The sequence below is a fragment of the Thunnus thynnus genome, chromosome 6 (assembly GCF_963924715.1).
Source record: "Thunnus thynnus chromosome 6, fThuThy2.1, whole genome shotgun sequence".
Classification (NCBI taxonomy): domain Eukaryota; kingdom Metazoa; phylum Chordata; class Actinopteri; order Scombriformes; family Scombridae; genus Thunnus; species Thunnus thynnus.
The window spans coordinates 24818622-24837735 of record NC_089522.1 but is presented as its reverse complement, the minus strand read 5'-3'; the positions used below and the strand labels follow the sequence as shown (position 1 = coordinate 24837735).

General features: G+C 38.2%; 2 protein-coding genes across 2 annotated transcripts; one reads left to right on the top strand and one right to left on the bottom strand.

Annotated features, from left to right (window-relative positions):
- Window positions 1-687: 687 nt before the first annotated feature.
- LOC137184829 (uncharacterized) lies at window positions 688-5165 on the bottom strand. Its single transcript, XM_067592889.1, has 3 exons — window positions 4636-5165; window positions 2183-2371; window positions 688-1055 (listed from the first exon to the last, which is right to left on the bottom strand). The coding sequence occupies exons 1-3, from the start codon at window positions 4780-4782 to the stop codon at window positions 861-863; spliced, it is 531 nt and encodes a 176-aa protein (XP_067448990.1). The 5' UTR covers window positions 4783-5165; the 3' UTR covers window positions 688-860.
- A 982-nt stretch (window positions 5166-6147) lies between these two features.
- On the top strand, window positions 6148-11066 carry LOC137184827 (monocarboxylate transporter 2-like). Its single transcript, XM_067592888.1, has 5 exons — window positions 6148-6527; window positions 6659-6882; window positions 7031-7174; window positions 9245-10102; window positions 10224-11066. Exons 2-5 carry the CDS (start codon window positions 6666-6668, stop codon window positions 10445-10447), a joined length of 1443 nt encoding a protein of 480 aa, XP_067448989.1. The 5' UTR covers window positions 6148-6527; window positions 6659-6665; the 3' UTR covers window positions 10448-11066.
- Window positions 11067-19114: the final 8048 nt, after the last annotated feature.

Below are 19114 nucleotides of genomic sequence, written 5' to 3'. Positions count from 1 at the left end.
GTACACCATTACTCTTTGTCTTTTGCAGTGAGGCTCTTTCCCCGCACCGTCATGTTTCTTATGGTCAGGCTTACATTTTTTTTCAGTATCCACAGTTTGTTTTGTGTGCACATCTGTCATCTTACCGTTAAGAAACATCAGACTGAGTGACAAAGCCCAGATTTATAGATGATCAGAATCCAAGCATGACTTCCCAGCATTTCTGAGAAAATGGGATTTTCAGTCAGGGTGAGCTGTTAATATGCAATTGTTGCTGGCTTAACATCCCACATTATATTTTTATATTTAGGCCATTTTCAGCAGATTGGAGAACCTTGTATTTGCTTTTATATATTTCAACCATCAACATCCTTTTTACTGTCCAAATTTAGATTTTTGTATCATTGTTTAGTAGATGTCTTCATCACTGTAACTGAACTGAAATATGTCAAGTGGAACCTATGGTCTTAAAAGTAAAGAAATCCTGCATTTTTTACCCATTTTTTCCCCTAGTCTTACTTTAGTTGTGCATTTCTTTTCTGTTGTGCTTAGTTTAATATCTGCTGTCAGGGTAGTGGAAGGTGGGAGGGGATTATTATCTGATATATGATTAATCTTTGTTAACTACTGTCATCTCTTTTTTTCTCATTTTGCACAAAAATAATAAAAACAAAGTTATAAAAAAAAAAGAAATCCTGCATCAAATGATGGATTGAATGCATGAACATTTAATCTGGCGGCCGATATTTCCCTTTAACAACACAAATGAAACTTTCAGAGTTGCCACTGGTTAAACAGGACCAGCCATGTGATATATTTACAGTTCTTCACAATCAGTTTACTTATTAAACATACTCTATTTTTTTCTCTACTGGCAAGAGTCATTGTGTTTTCTTTTCACAGCGTCCTGTGGTGCATTCCTCCCCACGTCCAGTCCACTTTAGGCGATTCTTGGCAAAGATGGCGTAGGACTTGTCCATAAATGGTCTCACAGGTGGCCACATCATGAAGCGACCCAACCAACCGAGACCCACTGCACTGTACATGACCGCAAACGCTGGGATCCCACGATGAACCTGTCAACACACAGGAGGTTAGCAGACTAGCAAAAATTACATCATACTACAGCACACATTCAGGCTAATTATGTGTTTACTGTAGTAGGATTTTCTCCATGCTGCTGCTAAGACAGAAGTGCAGACATATTTAGATGCTGATGATGAAAATGTAAATAGTGAAAGTCTGATTGTCAGGCTGGATTAAGTCTGAAGTCACATGGACTGACAGGTAACTCCTTGATTGGATGGTTTTGGTGATCGCACCATCACACCATCAGTGCTACATGGATCCATATGGGGAAATCTAATTGCAGACACTGACAGCAAGACATGCTGCATTTAACCGTGCTGAATTTGTCTCTTTATCTTCTTTGGTGTCACAAAGAGCTCATGAGGAAATAATTGATAACTGATTTGACTGCATTTCCATACATGAATAATGATAAATAGGTAGCAACATGATGCTTAAAAGGTGTCTTGTAGGAAATATAGTGTAAAAACACATTAAATATACTCTGTCTTCACTCTTTTTCACTTTATGACTGACATGAAAAATCCCTGTATTCACACAGTGACGCACATACATGTTACCTTGGTTACCAATTTTTTGCATTAATATCTTTGCTGCATATAAAAGATCATTCATAAGACGGCTTCCTTGAACATTCACAATCAGCAAATGGATTTTATAGTAGTTTAGCTTTTGAATTCATGCTAAACATATGCACTGCCACAAAATCCTGTATCTGGTCCACTGTGTTCCTTCGATTATTTTCTTCTTCTTCTTCTTTTCTTCAATTAATCAATTAGATTAGAAAATGGTGAAAGATGTTGACCACTGTTTCCCAAAGCACAAAATGACGTCTTCTAAAAAATTACTCAAAACAATTAATCTATATTCAGAATAGTTGGCGATTAATTTAACAGCTGGCAAGTAATTGATTTATTGACTAATCAGTGCAGCTCTCCTCCTTTCCTTCTTCTTTTCAAGGTTGTTTAGTCTATACCACAGCTTTCATAGCAGCCCAAATAAACCAAACCAAACAGGCAAATGCTCTGAGTAAATCCTCATGTTCCATCCCAGGTGTGACATGTAGTATATTACAGTCTTATTATTTGTAAAAATCAGTGGAATATGAGTTTACCTCATCTTTCTCATCAATCACATGCATTTCCTCCATGGCCATCTCATAGCTGACGCCCTTGTATTTCGCTCCATCATAGCCTGAAAGCGAGATGTCAACAAAATCTACCTTCCCGGGCCGGTTTTTCTGCAGAAACTGGAGGAACCGGATCTCTGTCACACATATGGGACAAAGCCCATCATACAGCACCTGAAAATGAGCACAGAATAGATGATAACAGTGTGGCTGTCTTCAATTTTTGGTTTCAACCTGTGATGTATTTCACAAGCGCACAAGAGAAAAATGATCAAAGGTGGAGGAGAGAGTTCCAGTTGGCAGAAGCTGAATGGTTCTTCAGTAACTTGATGGGTTCTTTTTTTTGGTGAACAAAACTTGAAGACATTTCTGGACAAGCAGTCTAATCTGATATTTGGGTACAAATGTTTCAGTAAGGTTACCTTGTCCAGCTTGAATATAAGAAACCAAACGTCTGAGCCAGGATCGAAGGGGTTAAATCAGTACTCATTCAAACTTTTCTATACAACCACTGATCTTTCAAAAGGTGACAATAAATAGTACTGCACCCATGGAGTTCTACAAATGAGAACTGAAATTCGATACATTATAAATGTATAAGTTATGTTGTTTTGCATTACACTGATCAAAGGAAAATTTTCAGACTAAAGAACATGAAAGTGGATCATATCACTCCAGTTCTCAGATCTTTGCGCAGGCTTCCTGTCAGTCAAAGAATTGATTTTAAAATACTGCTGTTGGTTTATAAAGCACTGAACGGTCTTCTGCAGCGTTCAGTTTTGATGCTCCACATATCTGGAACAAAATCCCAGAAAACTGCAGGTCTGCTGCAACTCTCAGTTCTTATAAATCAAAGCTGAAGACTTTTCTGTTTGCCGCTGCCTTTTATTGAACCAAATTTGAGGCTTTTGATTAATATCTTACACTGCACTGTAACTTTTACTCTCCTGTTTTATCTGTCTTACTCTGTTTTAGCTTATTTTTGTTTCCAATTTAACACTTTAAACACACTTAAAAAACACATTGCCTTGTTGTTAAAATGTGCGATACAAATAAACCTTCCTTGCCTAGAAATGATAAAATCATTAAAAAAAAGTGTGATTAATTGAAAAGTACAAGTTTTTGTTTCACAAATGATTAACTGTCTCATATTTTATCTGTTTTTTTTTTTTTAAATTATTATTATTTATTTACTTGATTAGTTTACTTGGAAGTCAACTGCAAAGAACTCAAAAATTCATCTGTATCTAAAAAAGTGGACTAATTTAATGTTGCTAAAATGTAGTGGTAATTATGGAAGCCCATTATGTCTAGGAATAGAAAAACATGGATGAAATGTTATGCATGACAAAACACACACACACACACACACATATATATACATGCTATACTCAGGATAAATCAAAATTATGAGCTAACAGGTTTAAGTTATGATATAGCTTAGTAAGTCCAACTTATGAGATCAAAACAATGACTTATTATAGTAAATCAACATTATGATATACTAAATTATGAGAGATGAGTAATACTTTTGACTTAGTATCTCATAATATTGATTTACCTTTAGTATTTATATTTCATCATGCATAGCATACTACTTAACTGTTCTTTTAATAGTAATAACATGTTCTCATAAATAATTATCATCACATCCAAAACATTATACTTGGCATTACTGAATACTGTTAGATCACAGTACATAGTTGGCAGCGGCCTTTTACAGAAAGTCACCTCTGACATTTAATGCTAAAAGCTAAAGACATGATTGTCTCTGCTTTGGCAGCTGAGCTGAAGTTAACAGTTACAGTTTCACAGGTCAAGCTGAATCTGAGAGACTCTGGACGAAATTATTGATTACTGTCTTCTACCGTTAGCTGTTGGTCAGCAGCGGGCTGTCGCTTAGCAACCATATCGCCAAACAGAACATTGGTAAATCAACCATGTTAGCAGTGCACGTGACTGGCTGCAGAGCCATATTAAAGGATGCACTATGCACTCTGTTAGTGAGCAGTGTGATGTAGAGACAGGCTTCACGCTCTGTTGGTCCTTTTTGAACAGTAAGAAAGTCAATCCACTCACTTTTCTAACATCATGCCGATACAGACAGGTGGTTTCTCTCTTGTAAACATGTTCGGCCGAGCATGCAGGGGATTAACCCTTCAACTTCCAACTGTTTCATTTCATGGTTTGGCTTTAACTTAACTTAGCCCCAGTTTGTGCCTCTCATGTAACCTTCTAGCATGAACACACTGAAGCAATTAACTGACTACAGCTGATAAATACTAAGATATGTAATAAAATGTGAATAGCACTACAGCTTACAGAGAAAATGTCCCATCCTTTTGTTTGCAGTGACATTGTCTACCTTAACCATTAAAAAAAGTGATAAACTATTGCGTGTTACACTATATAGTAGTACAGAAACAAAGCGAGTTTACCTTGACACCAGACTCAGAGCTGAAGGTCCGATGCTGATGTCTGCACAGGGCAGGTGTCACTTGAATCGCCGTTTTTGCATTTACACAAGTAACGTTATGCCATCTGGCTAAACCCGACGCTAAACCTATTCTTACTTTGGAAAACATCTGGAAAAACGCTGAACCCACTACAGTGGCTAACAAGCAACTACCTACCTAGCTGAACAGATGTACAGCAACTAGCCAAGTTAGCTTTTGTAACTTACACTGCTTGACTTTAGTGCAGCTAACAGTCAGTGCTAACGTTAGCTAACATTCGTGTGTTACACAAGCAGTTGAGTAACACACACAGAGGTCGCCCGCTGATGCTATTCACAACAAACGGCAGACAGAAAACCTAACGTTACAGCAGCAGACGGTATATCGGGTCCTCACATCTGCTTGTTTAGTTTTAGAAAGTTAATTTCTTAGGAAATATAAGTCTACAATTCATTCTTTTGACCGGGGAGCGTGGCTGAGGAAGGCGTGGTGAGGGTGTGTGTGTTATGACAGCTGAGACGTCCCACTAAGCTGAATGTTAGTGGAGCAATAAAGCCCAAGTCCCGCCCTATTTGTTTAAAGACACAGTGTTTTTCCTCATACTGTTGCTTTCTAAATAATTAAAACATGATACTGTTATTTTCTGCCAAGCCAGATGAATATCTACAAATTTATTGGATTGTTTAAGTGAGCATATTCTCATTTACTGAAGACAAAAAACAATGATGTAACAGTCATGGTAGGATAACTGTATTGAACCCATGAAGCACAGGCCCAGGTGGTCAAGGGGTCAGGGGCCCCTAGGCCAGAGCCTCTATTTGAAGTGACTGTTGACATTTCTCGCTGCAAAGTCTCAGAGCTGAGTTCAGTTAAAACTAGAGATGTCCTGATCACATTATTTGCCTCTTGTCCTTATCAAAGTCTTTTAATATTGAGATTTTTCTGTCATACTACAACTGTACACATACTAATGCTACAGTAACCATTCATTAATATGCAGTACAATTAATAAAGCAATATAAATCAGTTTTTTCCTTAAGAAAATATAATCTACATCACAGGCTTTCTTTGATAGTTTCATAGTGTTTTATATAGTGTGCATGGGTATATTACAGAATGGGCCCAAGCCCAGGGGCCCAAGGGCTCAGGGGGCCCCTAAGCCAGAGCCTCTGCGTGAAGTCACTGTTATTTCTTGACGCATGGTCATTTGTGTCAATAACAGAGCCCCAAAAGTCCTACTGAGAAAGTGAAGGAATAGCATAAACATTCACTTTGAGGATGTCAGAAGAAAGAAACCATCATGATAACTTTTATCATGATGTAAATGTGTGCTGTAAATCCTGCTGAGGTACAAGTGAATTTAGTTATTGAGCTGTTGGCTGCAAGTCAGCGTACCTGTCCTGCCAGGGGGGGTTTACACGTCTGTGCCCATGGCTGACACATTAAAGTAACCAAAAGCAGATGTTCCCTATCTGATACCATGATAAAAGATTGTTTTCATTTTGCCCACCCCCAGAACACACAAGCAGACACAAGCGTGCACACACAGAGTAGAAAGGGCCTCACCAGGAGCACACAACCTTTGAACAGATTTTTAAAAGCTCATATTTTTGCCAGACAGACTCTTGTCATGTGTTGAATTTAGTTTTTCTACTCATATGGATAAGGACTGTGACCTCGGGTTATGTCCTGAGGTCACAGTCTCTTGCCAGGGTTATTGTTTTTTCTGCGTATGGTCACTTGTATTTATCGTGGGAGCACACGTGATGAGATCAAAAGCCTTACGGCTGGGCCTCTCTGAGGGAGACAGCCACAGCCAGGCACAACGAAAGGGTTCATAGCCTGGGCAGGACGGTTTCAAGGATTGTGCAGAGGTGAGCTCTTATGAAATGTAGATTTTATTTATTAGAGTCTGCATTATGTGATCGTAACCATTGCTCTGAAAATGTGCAGTTGCTTATACTTTGTTCACTTCTGTTACCTGCTCCCTCTATCCGGCCGGTAGATCGAACATGCCCCCTGCAGCAGCAAGCAATCTAGGCTACACCCCACCAGATGGAGGTTGGGGCTGGGCTGTCGTCTTCGGCGCTTTCATCTCCGTAGGATTCTCCTATGCCTTTCCCAAGTCACTTACCATCTACTATAAGGAGATTCAGGAATATTTTTCGGTTTCCTACAGTGAGATTGCCTGGGTGTCCTCTGTCATGCTCGCTTCTATGTATGCAGGAGGTCAGTGGCAAAGGAAAACAACATTCCCACACAGCATATTCCATTAACATTTTGATGAGTGTTTGTTTTGTCTGTTATTCAACCAAAACAGATAAAGCTACAGTAAAATAAGGTACCAAAAAGTGAGATATTTCTCTTCTCTGTGCAGGACCTGTGAGCAGTACACTTGTCAATCGCTATGGCAGCAGACCTGTGGTTATGGTCGGTGGGGTCATGGTTTGCACTGGCATGTTGCTCGCTTCTTTTGGCACTTCTATCATTCATCTATATCTTTGTGTTGGAGTAATTGGAGGTAAATTTTTTTCTTCTTTTTCCATTAATAAACATATGTTTTTCCTTGTCAACAAGCCAGTAAAAAATCCCTGAATTTCAGTCAATTTCATAAATATCCCAAGAGATTAGATGAGATTATATATTGAGGAATTTTACTAGTAAAGCTGCTGCTGTTCTTTGTGATGTTTGCTTTATGCTGTGTAGTTGTGACTTATTGAGTTGTTTGATAATCAGGGCTGGACTACTAGGGTCATTTGTGTCTCCGTGTGGGGTTAACATGGGCCATTCTGTGCAATGTGTCAATATTTGCTCAAATCACAATAAAAAAATATATGCCCTTTTAATACAGTGTTATAAGTAAGTAAATAAGTCATAGACTTGAGTTAAACCTTCACTTTTTGAAAATGTCTGACTAAATCAATTTAGAAAATCCACACATGCATGCACATATGGCATGCCAAATGGTCATGAGCAGCAGTGAGTAAACAAACCCATCAGACTTTAAACTTAATCTTTAATCTAGTATTGATATACCACCTACTGTGGAACAGAAAAGAACTATGTGGGAATAGTTGTCTTGAAATAAAAAGTGTTGGGCCATCATGGACATAAAATAAAATGTAATGTCAGAAATAATTAACTGCAACTTTGATTAATCTGCAGATTATTTTCTCAATTAAAGTCATACTATGCAGAATTTTTCCTAAAAAGACAATATATTTACTCATACAAAAGTAATCCCTCTCAATCATCACTTATGACCCACTAGAAGTGTGTGGTGGTGTATGTACCCTGCCCTCTGCCTGTATTTTCTTTTTTTCTTATCATTTTGCTGTGTTCAGGATGGTTTTTGGCTGCAACCTTTGGGCAGTGGGTGTCTAGCCCCCAGCCAATAACAGCTCACAGGTTGTGAGTGTGGGCCTCTATAAAAACATAGCAACCAGGTGCCAGATCGTAAGCATGCATCCCAGAGGAAGCTATGAGGATGGCGGACACAGCGCCGATGTTCTGCTTGTTCAACAGTTGTTTGATAAATTGCTTGCACTGTCTCCCTTACTGCCGGATTCTAGTAGTCGACACAGTCACTGTCCGCTCTGTGTGTGTGTGTGTGTGTGTGTGTGTGTGTGGAGCTCAGCCCCGCCCAGACACAGACATAGAGCAGAGGAGAGAGATGTTGAGCTGGGGAGGAGGGGCCAACTTTGAATGTTGTGTTTACAAGCAGTAACCGGCAAATCCTGCATAGTATGTCTTTAATAATTTATTATATAAAATGTCTGAATATGGTGAAAAATGTCTGTCGCAGTTTCCTGAAAGCCAAGCCAGCGTCTTTGAATTGCTTCTTTTGTACCATCAACCATTCAAAACCCACAGATATTCAGTTTGAATGACAAAGCAAAGAAGGAAATCCCCATAACTGAGAAGCTGGACAGGAAATATTTGAAACTTTAGCTTGAAAAGTTACTTAAACTAATAATCAATTCTAAAAATATTTAGCAATAACATTTCTATCAGTTGACCAAATGACTAGTTCTTTCAGCTCTAATAATAATGACAATCAATTGAAATTACTCAGAACCAAATTTAGAGTTTGTATCATATGAGCCATGGACTAATTCATAATCTAATTGCTATTTATATTTCAGTAGCTCTCTAAAATGCATCTCTCTCAATGTTTTAGTACATTTCTTACACTTTTAAAATCTTTAAACAGCATCTTATTGCATAATAATATTGCTTATCTATAGTGACATGCTATAGCAGTTAAAATGCTATTATGATGGTTTTTTAGATAGAATTATGAAGAATTCTGCTTTATTTATGAGTGGTTTTATCAATAACATTGAATGTGGCATAAAAAATCTTCTTCCTAAAGCTGCTGCTGATGTGTGTCCATATCGTCCTCCCAGGAATGACATTTCTTTTTTATTATTTGGTGTAATAATCTCACTGTTAATTTGCCTTAATTTGTCTTTCACTGTTAATTCTAATAAGGCAGCAGCATCACAAGTGTTCTATTGTTACTTTACTGTATATACAGAAAAATATATCATCTATGACATGTTAATGAACCCTTTTATTATTTCAACAGGTTTTGGCCTTGCCTTCAATTTGCAGCCGGCTGTGACGATCATAGGTACCTACTTCCAGGCCAAAAGACCGCTGGCAAATGGACTCGCTATGACAGGAAGTCCGGTTGTTCTGTTCACTCTTGCTCCTCTCAATCAGTTTCTGTTTGATTCTTTTGGCTGGAGAGGGAGCTTCCTCATCCTGGGATCCATTACTTTGAACTGCTGTGTGGCTGGTTCTCTGATGAGACCAGTCAACAAAAATATCCAACCCAAACCAAAAACTGAGCTGCCAGAGTGTAACGGGGTTGAGGAAGCTGCTACTGCTGACACCATTGCACAGACAGATGACCTCCTATCTGAAGAAACCCAAAATGAGAGCAGTAGTCAGAGCTGTATGCAAAAATTTGTAGATTTCTCACTTTTCAGACACCGGGGTTTCCTCATTTATCTCATTGGTAATGTGGTTATGTTTTTTGGCTTTTTCGCCCCTGTGGTTTTTCTGGCCCCTTATGCCAAACATCAAGGGATTGATGAATATTCAGCAGCTTTCTTGCTCTCTATTTTTGCTCTATCGGACATGTTCATCAGACCGACAACTGGCCTCATAGGAAACACCAAATGGATTAGGCCAAGAATCCAATATTTTTTCAGTTTTGCTGTTTCATACAGCGGTGTATGTCACCTTTTATGCCCGCTGGCATCTGGATATTTGGGTCTGGCAGTTTATGCTGTCTTCTTTGGTTTGGGTTTTGGGATGGTTTCTGCACTGCTCTTTGAAGTTCTCATGGACCTTGTTGGAGCTCATCGCTTCTCAACTGCAGTTGGGCTTGTCACCATTATCGAGTGTGGCCCAGTGCTTCTTGGACCCCCACTTTCAGGTTTGTAAATTTACAGCCACATTAAGATTTTTATTTCAAATGATACATACAGCACAACAACATTTAGGAAGTTGTAAAATGTTGTCTTTACACATGAGTAATGATGCATCTTCTCTTTCAGGAGCTCTGGTTGATATTTTTGGGGATTACAAGTACATGTACTTCGCGTGTGGTGTGTTCATGCTGACGCCTGGCATATTTTTCTTCATCATGAACTACTACAACTACAAGAAACTGGATGAGGAGCAGAGGGAGAGTGTGGCTGTGAAGATGAGGACTTCTGAAGAGGCAGTACAACTTAAAATGAGCCAGGATGACAAAACAGCACATGAGACAAATGGATGAAAGTGCTGAATATGATTTTATTTTTAGTGGATGTAGAAAGATGACACTGTACAGGTTTTACTGCAGGACAGACAGTTTTTGGGCTGTTATTGCTAGAAATTACTTTCCACCTTTGATCAGGTTGTTGGACTTTTTGGACATTTGGTGAATATCTGTAGATGAACATTTGGTATTTTAATGGTTATTTTATATACAGTATGTTCTTATTATTACATTATGTGACAACTGCAGGCTTTCGATCATAAATCATCTAGAAGTGTCTCTATACCTTCAGGTGCAATTATCTTAATGGCTCTATAAGTTAATATGTTTCTTCAGTGGCTGAATATAGTCATTTTCATGAGGGACTGGTATAAGATAGTGAATAAAAACCTAAAACACAGAGCCATGCTGCTACAGTTTATCATCTTCTTACCACTAGATGGCACTGGACACTACCATGTGAGAAATGAAGGTGCCACACGTCTCTGATATTAAACTGCAATTAAATAGCAGGGACCTCACTGGTGGTTTAGTTCTCTTGTGGTCATGACCCTCCAACGGGCTGCCTGATATTGTGAATGGGTTACTAAGGGTGGAGAAATTAATAAATGAGAAAATTAAATGTCTGATGTAAAGACTACTGACTTTTTCTATTAAAATCCATTCTCTACATTCCCTTCATTGTACTCATAAACTGAAATTTTATGTTTACAGAAAAACACTTTATTCATTCTTCGCGTTCTAGTCTTCAGTAAAATACATTTTCAGTCTCATGGGGATCTGCACCACTTTAGTACAGTCATAAAAATTCAGTATGAAGTTATGGAAATGTTTTGGAATTGAACTTTTAAATTAGTGCGGGGATCCCTATGTGCATTTAATAATATGATTTAATTTGCATGTGTGTCTGAGGAGCTGAAATGCTTTACATAGCCTCCCTGACGTAAGATATACTGTGCATATAACATAAATACATTTACCATTGCTATAGGACTGGCTTCCTCATATAGCAGTATTTTAAAGTGTTTAGTTATTTTACCAATACAGAGAAAATACCTGACAGTGGCTGAAATTTGTCATGGTAATGACATTAAACACACCAGAGGACTGACCGGTGATTTCATGCCAGGTCACCCCATCCCATAGGTCAAACTTCTTATTCTAACCGTTGCATTATTACAGCCCCTTGGTGCCAAGCCTTGAGCATCTGCATTATAAGATACATGTGAGAGCCATTCAGGAAAAGAACAATGCCATTATTACAAATTTATTCTTAAATGATCCATCCTTATCATGTCCCTGCAAGGTGCATATTGACTCCCTTTTTCAGATGGACAAAAATTGCTCATGTGAGTGAATCAATAAGTTCATTTATACCGTAAGATAAGTTTATCTGAAAATCAGATAAACAGCATAAGTACATGGTTCAAGGGTGGGTGGTCTTCTTTTTCAATTCCGGTTTAATTTCAAAGGGAAGCATGGATACATTATTTAAAGCTTTTGGAAATAATAGGGATCAATATGATTATGTAGATGTAGTGACATACATGACATGACATCCATTCCAGTGAAAAAGAGGTTAATGAGAGGACACAAAGTGAGAAAGTGAAGACCTCCAATTACTGGCAGTGGCCCATAAGCTTTGTATCATCTCCTCACTCAACAGCTTGAGCATAATCACTGTGATGAACTGTGACTGATGTCAGTAAATCTGACTTTAATTGGGAACAAGAAGATTGAATCCAGGCAGCGCTGCGTTCAATCCCTGTGATGACTGCTACCGTGCTGAGACATGATGTTATAACCATGCTGCTGACTTGAGCAGTTGCACCCCAAGTTCTGTTTTAACCGCTCGGTCGGGGTGTCTGTAAAGAAGGGAGTGATACTGTCTATTTAATCCAACATGTTTGTTAATAATCTCTGCTAATCTTCTTTACCCACAGCGGCAGAACTAATCTGTCTTCACAATGTTTACACTCGGAGGGAGGGCAACATCATGTGAATACCAGAGACTTAAGAGTTTTATTCATCAGCCATGTGGATGGAGCTATTAATGACACATCGCTGCTCTAAAATAAACATCAATAGCCAGGGCAACTAACGTGGTTACATAGGGCATGCTGACATGTTGTAGCAGACAGAGGAGAGCAATTGCCATGTCTGTCTATCCAAGGAGCTCTCAAGGACTCAATCACACCTTCCAGAGACTATAGAGACACTGTGTCCTGCAGTGTGTCCTAACCGACTGCCGTCCTTGATGAAACATAAGATTTACTGTGATCATTTGGTGAAAACAAGGCACTCTCAAAATCAATAATCTTTGCAAAGAGCCACTGTAACACAGATCATGGTCACCTTGATATTTATGTAGAGTGAAATCATCTGTACTTCACAGATTTTCTGCTGCACAAGCAGTCAGCATCTGAATGTGTGAAGGGAAGAACAGAGGAAGTCTACATTTTGATTCACCGTCCCCAATGCCTAGAGGGCAGCCTGAATTAGATGAAAGATATCTGTCCAAAGAGAAACACACTCGGATAACTGATTATTCTAGTTACTGTTTTGTACAGAAGTGGGCAGTTGCCAGCAGATATAAGCTCTGCATTGCACTGAGGCTAAGAGGTTGTTACTGAGAAACATATTAAAATTAAGTTAACGTCAACAATCTTTGGATAAATACCATTTTTGGAGTGTTTATGTATTTCCCATGCCAAGATGGTTTGGTATTACAGAAACTAGAACAGGCAAGAACTGTGCTGTTGCTGCTGCCGGACATCTGGCTTCCTTGTGGAATACAAAATGGCACAAAACAGAGCCGTTATGAAGACGGAAGATGTTTTTGAACTCAGACAAAAGAGGAACTTAAACCCCTAAAACTACTCAATCATGACTAATGCTTGTAAAAGAAATTGAGTCGCAAAGCAAAAGGACTTAATGAGATTATGTTACCCATAATTAACAATCTGTGAAACACATTTCCCAAAAAACCAGAACAGTATGGCTTTTTTGTCCGCCGTCAAGTCTAAGAATGTGTGAATTATCATCCAAACACACATTTACCCCACTTTTCAGAGTTGACAATGCACAGCCCCTGACCAATATCCTTAATCTGCCACTCAAAATACATTTAGCCTTTGTGAGAACTAATGTGCGTCACCGAAACACTGGTTGTGGAGGCTCTCTGCTGCCTATTAGAACCATTGTTCCTCTTTATCTGGTGAACACAGACAACCACTAAAGCTTGCATGTCTGGGGACGGTGGTGCTGTTGTGTGCATATTACAGGAAGAATACGAGGATTGTCCTGTGGATTATGATCTCTCCTTTGAATACCACACTGAATTACACTGCTATATAAACAAATCTGATTGAAGAGCTAAAGAATAACTGACACAAACTGCCTGCTTCTACTCATTGTACACACATGCACTCAGATGTAATCTGTGGAATGTGGATGATAAAAAGTAAGTGGGTTGTATCTATCAGTCTATCAGGGCAGCACACTTGAGTGACCAATTCGACCCGAGAGATAACATTGTACAATTTCATTTAATTCCTCAGTCTTGATTTGGAAAATTGCATTGAATCTAAGATAGTTCCCAATCCCCATCTGCAGACACCTGAGATAGGCATTCCAGCGTCATGTCCTCAGGGATTGACACCCAGGCCTGGGCTGAGAGTGAGAGCATGACAGAGAGACTGGGCATGGAAAAGGGAGAGGAGCAGAAATAATTATAAGAGCAACTGAGGCGTATCGGCTTGTCCTTGCCTCAAAATGAAAAGTAGGATGAAACATGATGGCACAAATAAACTGCAAGCCTATATACAGTACCTGATTCGCTCATAACATCTGTGTAATTACACATAAGGAACCTTGTAATACTGGGATTCTGTTTCCAAACTGTGTCATCTGCACATTCCTGGCCAGTACCCAGAATAATTACGTATGTCATTACCCTGGACCAAAATTGTCGACGAGCAGGGAGAAATGGTGATGACGGTAGCTCTCTCTCGAAATGTGGGAGGCATTAATGACTCACTTAGTTTGATACCCAGAGTGGACTGTGCCATTTTTTTTGCTTGTCTGAGCTGAAAAGGTTTTGAGTACACTGGCCCTTGTAATCGCAAATGAGCGCCACCGTGGCTGAAGTGAATCAGTGTCCTCAGAGGTTCTTTGTGTTTCAAGGGCAGTCTCTCCTGTGTCTGGGGCTGACATGATGAGGTTGTTGACTGTCACAGCTGCCAAGCTAAGCCCGCCAAAGGTGTGTGATTAAATTCCCATTCTTTTCCTAAAGAGAAGTAGAGCCTTTTAGAAACCTATAAACCATATGGACAAGTCAATAAAATGTCTTTAAAATAGACTCTATAGGTTTTCTCAGAGGGAAATGACAAAAGAAACTGGATGCCTTTGTGTTAGCACACAGTATGTATGAAGAGTGCTGTGGTTTTTTTTTAAAGATATCTTGTAGTTGAGCAACAATTTCAAAGGAGCTGTCAATAGCTACACGGGTGGAAAGAAAATCATTCAAAACCTAATTTTCTGGTTTGTAGGTTCAGAAGTATTCTTAAGTAATTTTGAAAAAAATTGTTTCAAGGACCAGCAAACTGAAACTAAGGATAAGGCGATATATATTTAGTATTGTCAACAAATTCCATGAAAAGACTAAAACCAATGACCGAGGAATTGATCGTACTAACAAGTACTTACTGTGTATCTTATATAGCTTGTTCCATTGTTGAAAAACTATCAATGAGCTACAATGTTGAACTGTGTGCCGTGTGCCTTCATTACAGTGAACAAGTGCACCATGGTTATATTTTGAATCAATCCCACATGTGCACCAAATATGTATTCAGCTCAAAGTTGTCCCCAATAAATGGAGTTTTATTCCTGTTTGAGTTTTCTTTGCCACAAACTACAGTACCCAGCTGTTGTTGAACCTTGAGAAACGGATCAACCAATCCATAAGTTTTTTGCAATTGCCATTCACAACAATACATATAAACATTGGCAGAATGACATATTTGTTAGTGTCTTCCAAAATATGTTCCAACTGTTGCAAAAATAAAGCAGAACAGGACTCTGATCTAACTGCCACTCAAAAATGTGTTTTCCTTCTTGTTCCTACAGTTGGATGTTTGAGCTTCACTGTGCAGAATGATGTATATATATATGTGCAGAGTTTGACACTTTGAAGGCTGTTTTCACATTCATCTGCTGAAAGTGGAAAGTTTCTGTGCTCTCATTGAAAGTCTAATTTTAAGGGATGGGCCTATGAGAATAATCTGTGACATCACAACTAGTTTGGAAGCCAGACCTGGTCTAGTACGCTACTTACACAAGTGTGATGTGGAAACTTGAAGCCTCCAGTGCACAAACACTGAGAATGGACTTTTCTGTGAAGTATGAGACATCTTGTGTCCAGCAGTTAAACATCTGAAATGAAAAATATTTACATATTCATAGATTCTGGAATTTTTAATGAGGAGCAGATGCCATTTAAATGATTTAAACATGGTAACTATACTTTTTTTTTATGGAAAAACCATACCAGAGACACATTATTGTTCCAAGCAGAGTATTTCTATATGTCATATTACATGTCTTGAAAGGATCTTTAAGGTTTGGTTTGGTTTAGACACAAAAACAACATGATTAGTGTTAGGAAAAGATTGTGGTTTGTATTAAAATAACTACTTAGTTAGGGAACGATGGGTGTCAAAGGCCAGCATTTTTTGACCCATCTCTATAAAAACATCACACTATTTCCTCCTTTGCTCCTGACAGACGACAGTCATAATTTCCACAGCTACAACTTGAAGGTATATTGTTTTAGGGAATTTGCTGAAATGACTGATGCTGTCTAATTTGCTGATAGTAAGAAAATACTAGATTAACACAAGCCTTAGCCTTTCCAATTTCCAAATGACTCTACAGAATGTTTTGATTATTTATTTCAGTTTCACCTCTGAACTTCATTTATCTACGTCACTTCCTCTAAAAACAACACAGAAAACCCTGACAGAAGGTGTACATTCAATTAAAACATCAAAACAATTAAGATTTTTCAAAAAAGAACTCATAGACAAGATAACAACATTCACTGAAGTAGTCCTAAAACAAATCTACAAATAATAAAAACTATGATTCAGCATTATCAATGGGAGGTGGACAATTTATCATTGGATGTCACAGCACAATCAGCATGGTTTGGTTTTCCATTCTACCAATAATGTGACGACTGTCTGTGGCAGAGGTAATACGTATGGAATTGACACTTAACAGTAAGTTTTGTTTGAGGAAATGAGGTTACAATATCTCAAACATAAAGCTGCTGTGCATACATCAGCGGAAAAATCTGCCATAGAAGCTATAATATACAACTGTACGATTTAAAATGAGGGCGATGCTTAAGTTATCTATGATGTCATTATCTATGAAGTTTGGAGGACTGACTTGAAACAAACAAACAAACATGACCTGAAAAGTTCACATGTAATTGCATATTCTTTCTGTTACATATGAGAGTAAAGCTGCAGTACAGAAGAAGCACAGTGTGCGTTGATTACGTCAATTCTTACACTTTCCCCTTTTGTTGTGCTCTTCACTCTAGTGTTTCTGAATAGAAAATTACTGTAATGACTTTTTTTTTCATGTGAGGAACAAAAATAAACCATTTAACAACTTAGATGCAGAACAGGGGTCTAACAGATCTGACAGACTCTTTCTTCAGCAATTTCTATTCAATAAAGCCTTAGTTTATGTAAAGCCTGCTAATGCTTCAATTAAACTTTTTAAAAAAAAAAAAAAAAAGATCAGCTACTTTTTCATCAAAGCTAAAAACAGCAAATCAAAGGTTTTCTTTGCAGTTTGTTGCTTTATATTTTTGTTTTTTTTTTTAGAAATTTACTTATTACACACAATGTAGCTCTGCCCAATCTTCTCCAAGGTAAGAAGTTAAATTCCTATTTTAATGAGGAATTATTAATCAAATGAGTATTCGTGACCATAGTTTAGCTGTTATGTTATTTGGGATCCTTTGAAACCTACAACTGATGTTTAAATGTCAAAATTAAACATTTTGTTTGGATGCATTTGAAGGTTAAATGCCACTGAATGTTTTCTTTACAAGGAATGTAACTCACTGCATTCAGTGGCAGCTCAACTGTGAACATACTTTGGGTTTGTAACAGTGATGATTAGAGCTGCTTTAGTCTCCTTCAACACCCACAAGAAATGCTTCGGTTCATTCAAGTGATCTATAACTAAAGGCTGCACAATGCAAATGAACTTGAGAAATTTCTGTCTTTAAACCAGACACAGATCCCACATCACTTCAACAGTCCTAAAATCAGTCCAGTCATTACTGTTCCTGCCGGACAAGACAAATGAATGATCAACCTTAAAATACTTACAGTTGTATGAAGTATTTGTTGCTTCTGAAGCATGTGTGTATATTACTAATGAAGCGTAAAGTGCAAACATGTAGAATATTAAAACCTATATGAGTTATTTGGATATATATTTTCATAGAGAGTTTCACAGATGCACTGAGATCTAGCTGTTTCTTTTATTTTACTGATACAGAGTGTATGCATCATCACCTGAGGGAGCTAACGCAACAGAATGACAAACAACATAAGTCACAAACTGACTCCTGTGCAGCCAATCAGCGTTAATGTATTGTAATGTATTCATAAGGTCGTTCGGTGGTGATGGATTGGCTCAGCTTCAGAAACTGGGAAGCTAATAAACAAATTTGTAAAGTCTTTATCTTCCTTTACTGCAGCTCAGGATGTATCACCGCATGTGCAGCTTTAAATATGTCACATATATATTTTTACAGTTGAATCAAGTAGAAAATAAAATATTAAACATGGGGTGTAAAAATGCTTTAAAGGTTGATTCTTACAACGAGCAAAAGGGCGTAAAACCTAAATCAGAAACAAGGTCAATATGATCAATTCATAATTTTCAGAAATACGAGAAAACATGTCAAAAGCTGATAGTTTAGAATTAAAACATACTTGTTTTGCAGCTGAATTACTGTAAACAGCTTATATAAACAACCAAATAAGCAAAATATACACAAAAGCTCAAAATTAACCTCATCATTGCAGAGTGGAGAGCATGATTGCAAGCGCAGGCAGCATTATACAATACCATGTTTCAAAAAGCAGCCCTCTCAGCTGTCTAAATAGGATGATTGCTGCTGGTCTGAAGGGTCCTTCAGTGAGAGGAGCTTTGGAGGAAAGAGACAGAGACAAAGAGGCAGAATATGTGGGAGGTACCAAATAAAACATCACTGATCAACTTGTTTAGTGCTGTGTAGTGATTTTGGTGTGTATATGTGTGTGTGTGTGTGTGTGTGTGTGTGTGTGTGTGGTTGCCTAAACTGTACATACAACAATTTGTGTGCGTCTACATGTCTAAGGATGGCAGTTTTAGCTGCGCTTCAGATGAAAGGAAAATGAAAGAGTGTCTGAACCTGGGTACTCTTTTTTCTTCCCGTCTCTTTGAACATCAGCAGCGTTCACGGCCAGGTGAAGGACAGAGTCAAAGGAGGGCATCCTTTGTTGCAAGAGCCGATCCTTATTATCCTTTAACAACATGATGATCTAATTATCTCCCCATGTAACTGCTAAGTATATAGATAATAGCAACCATTTATCAGGAGATATTAAT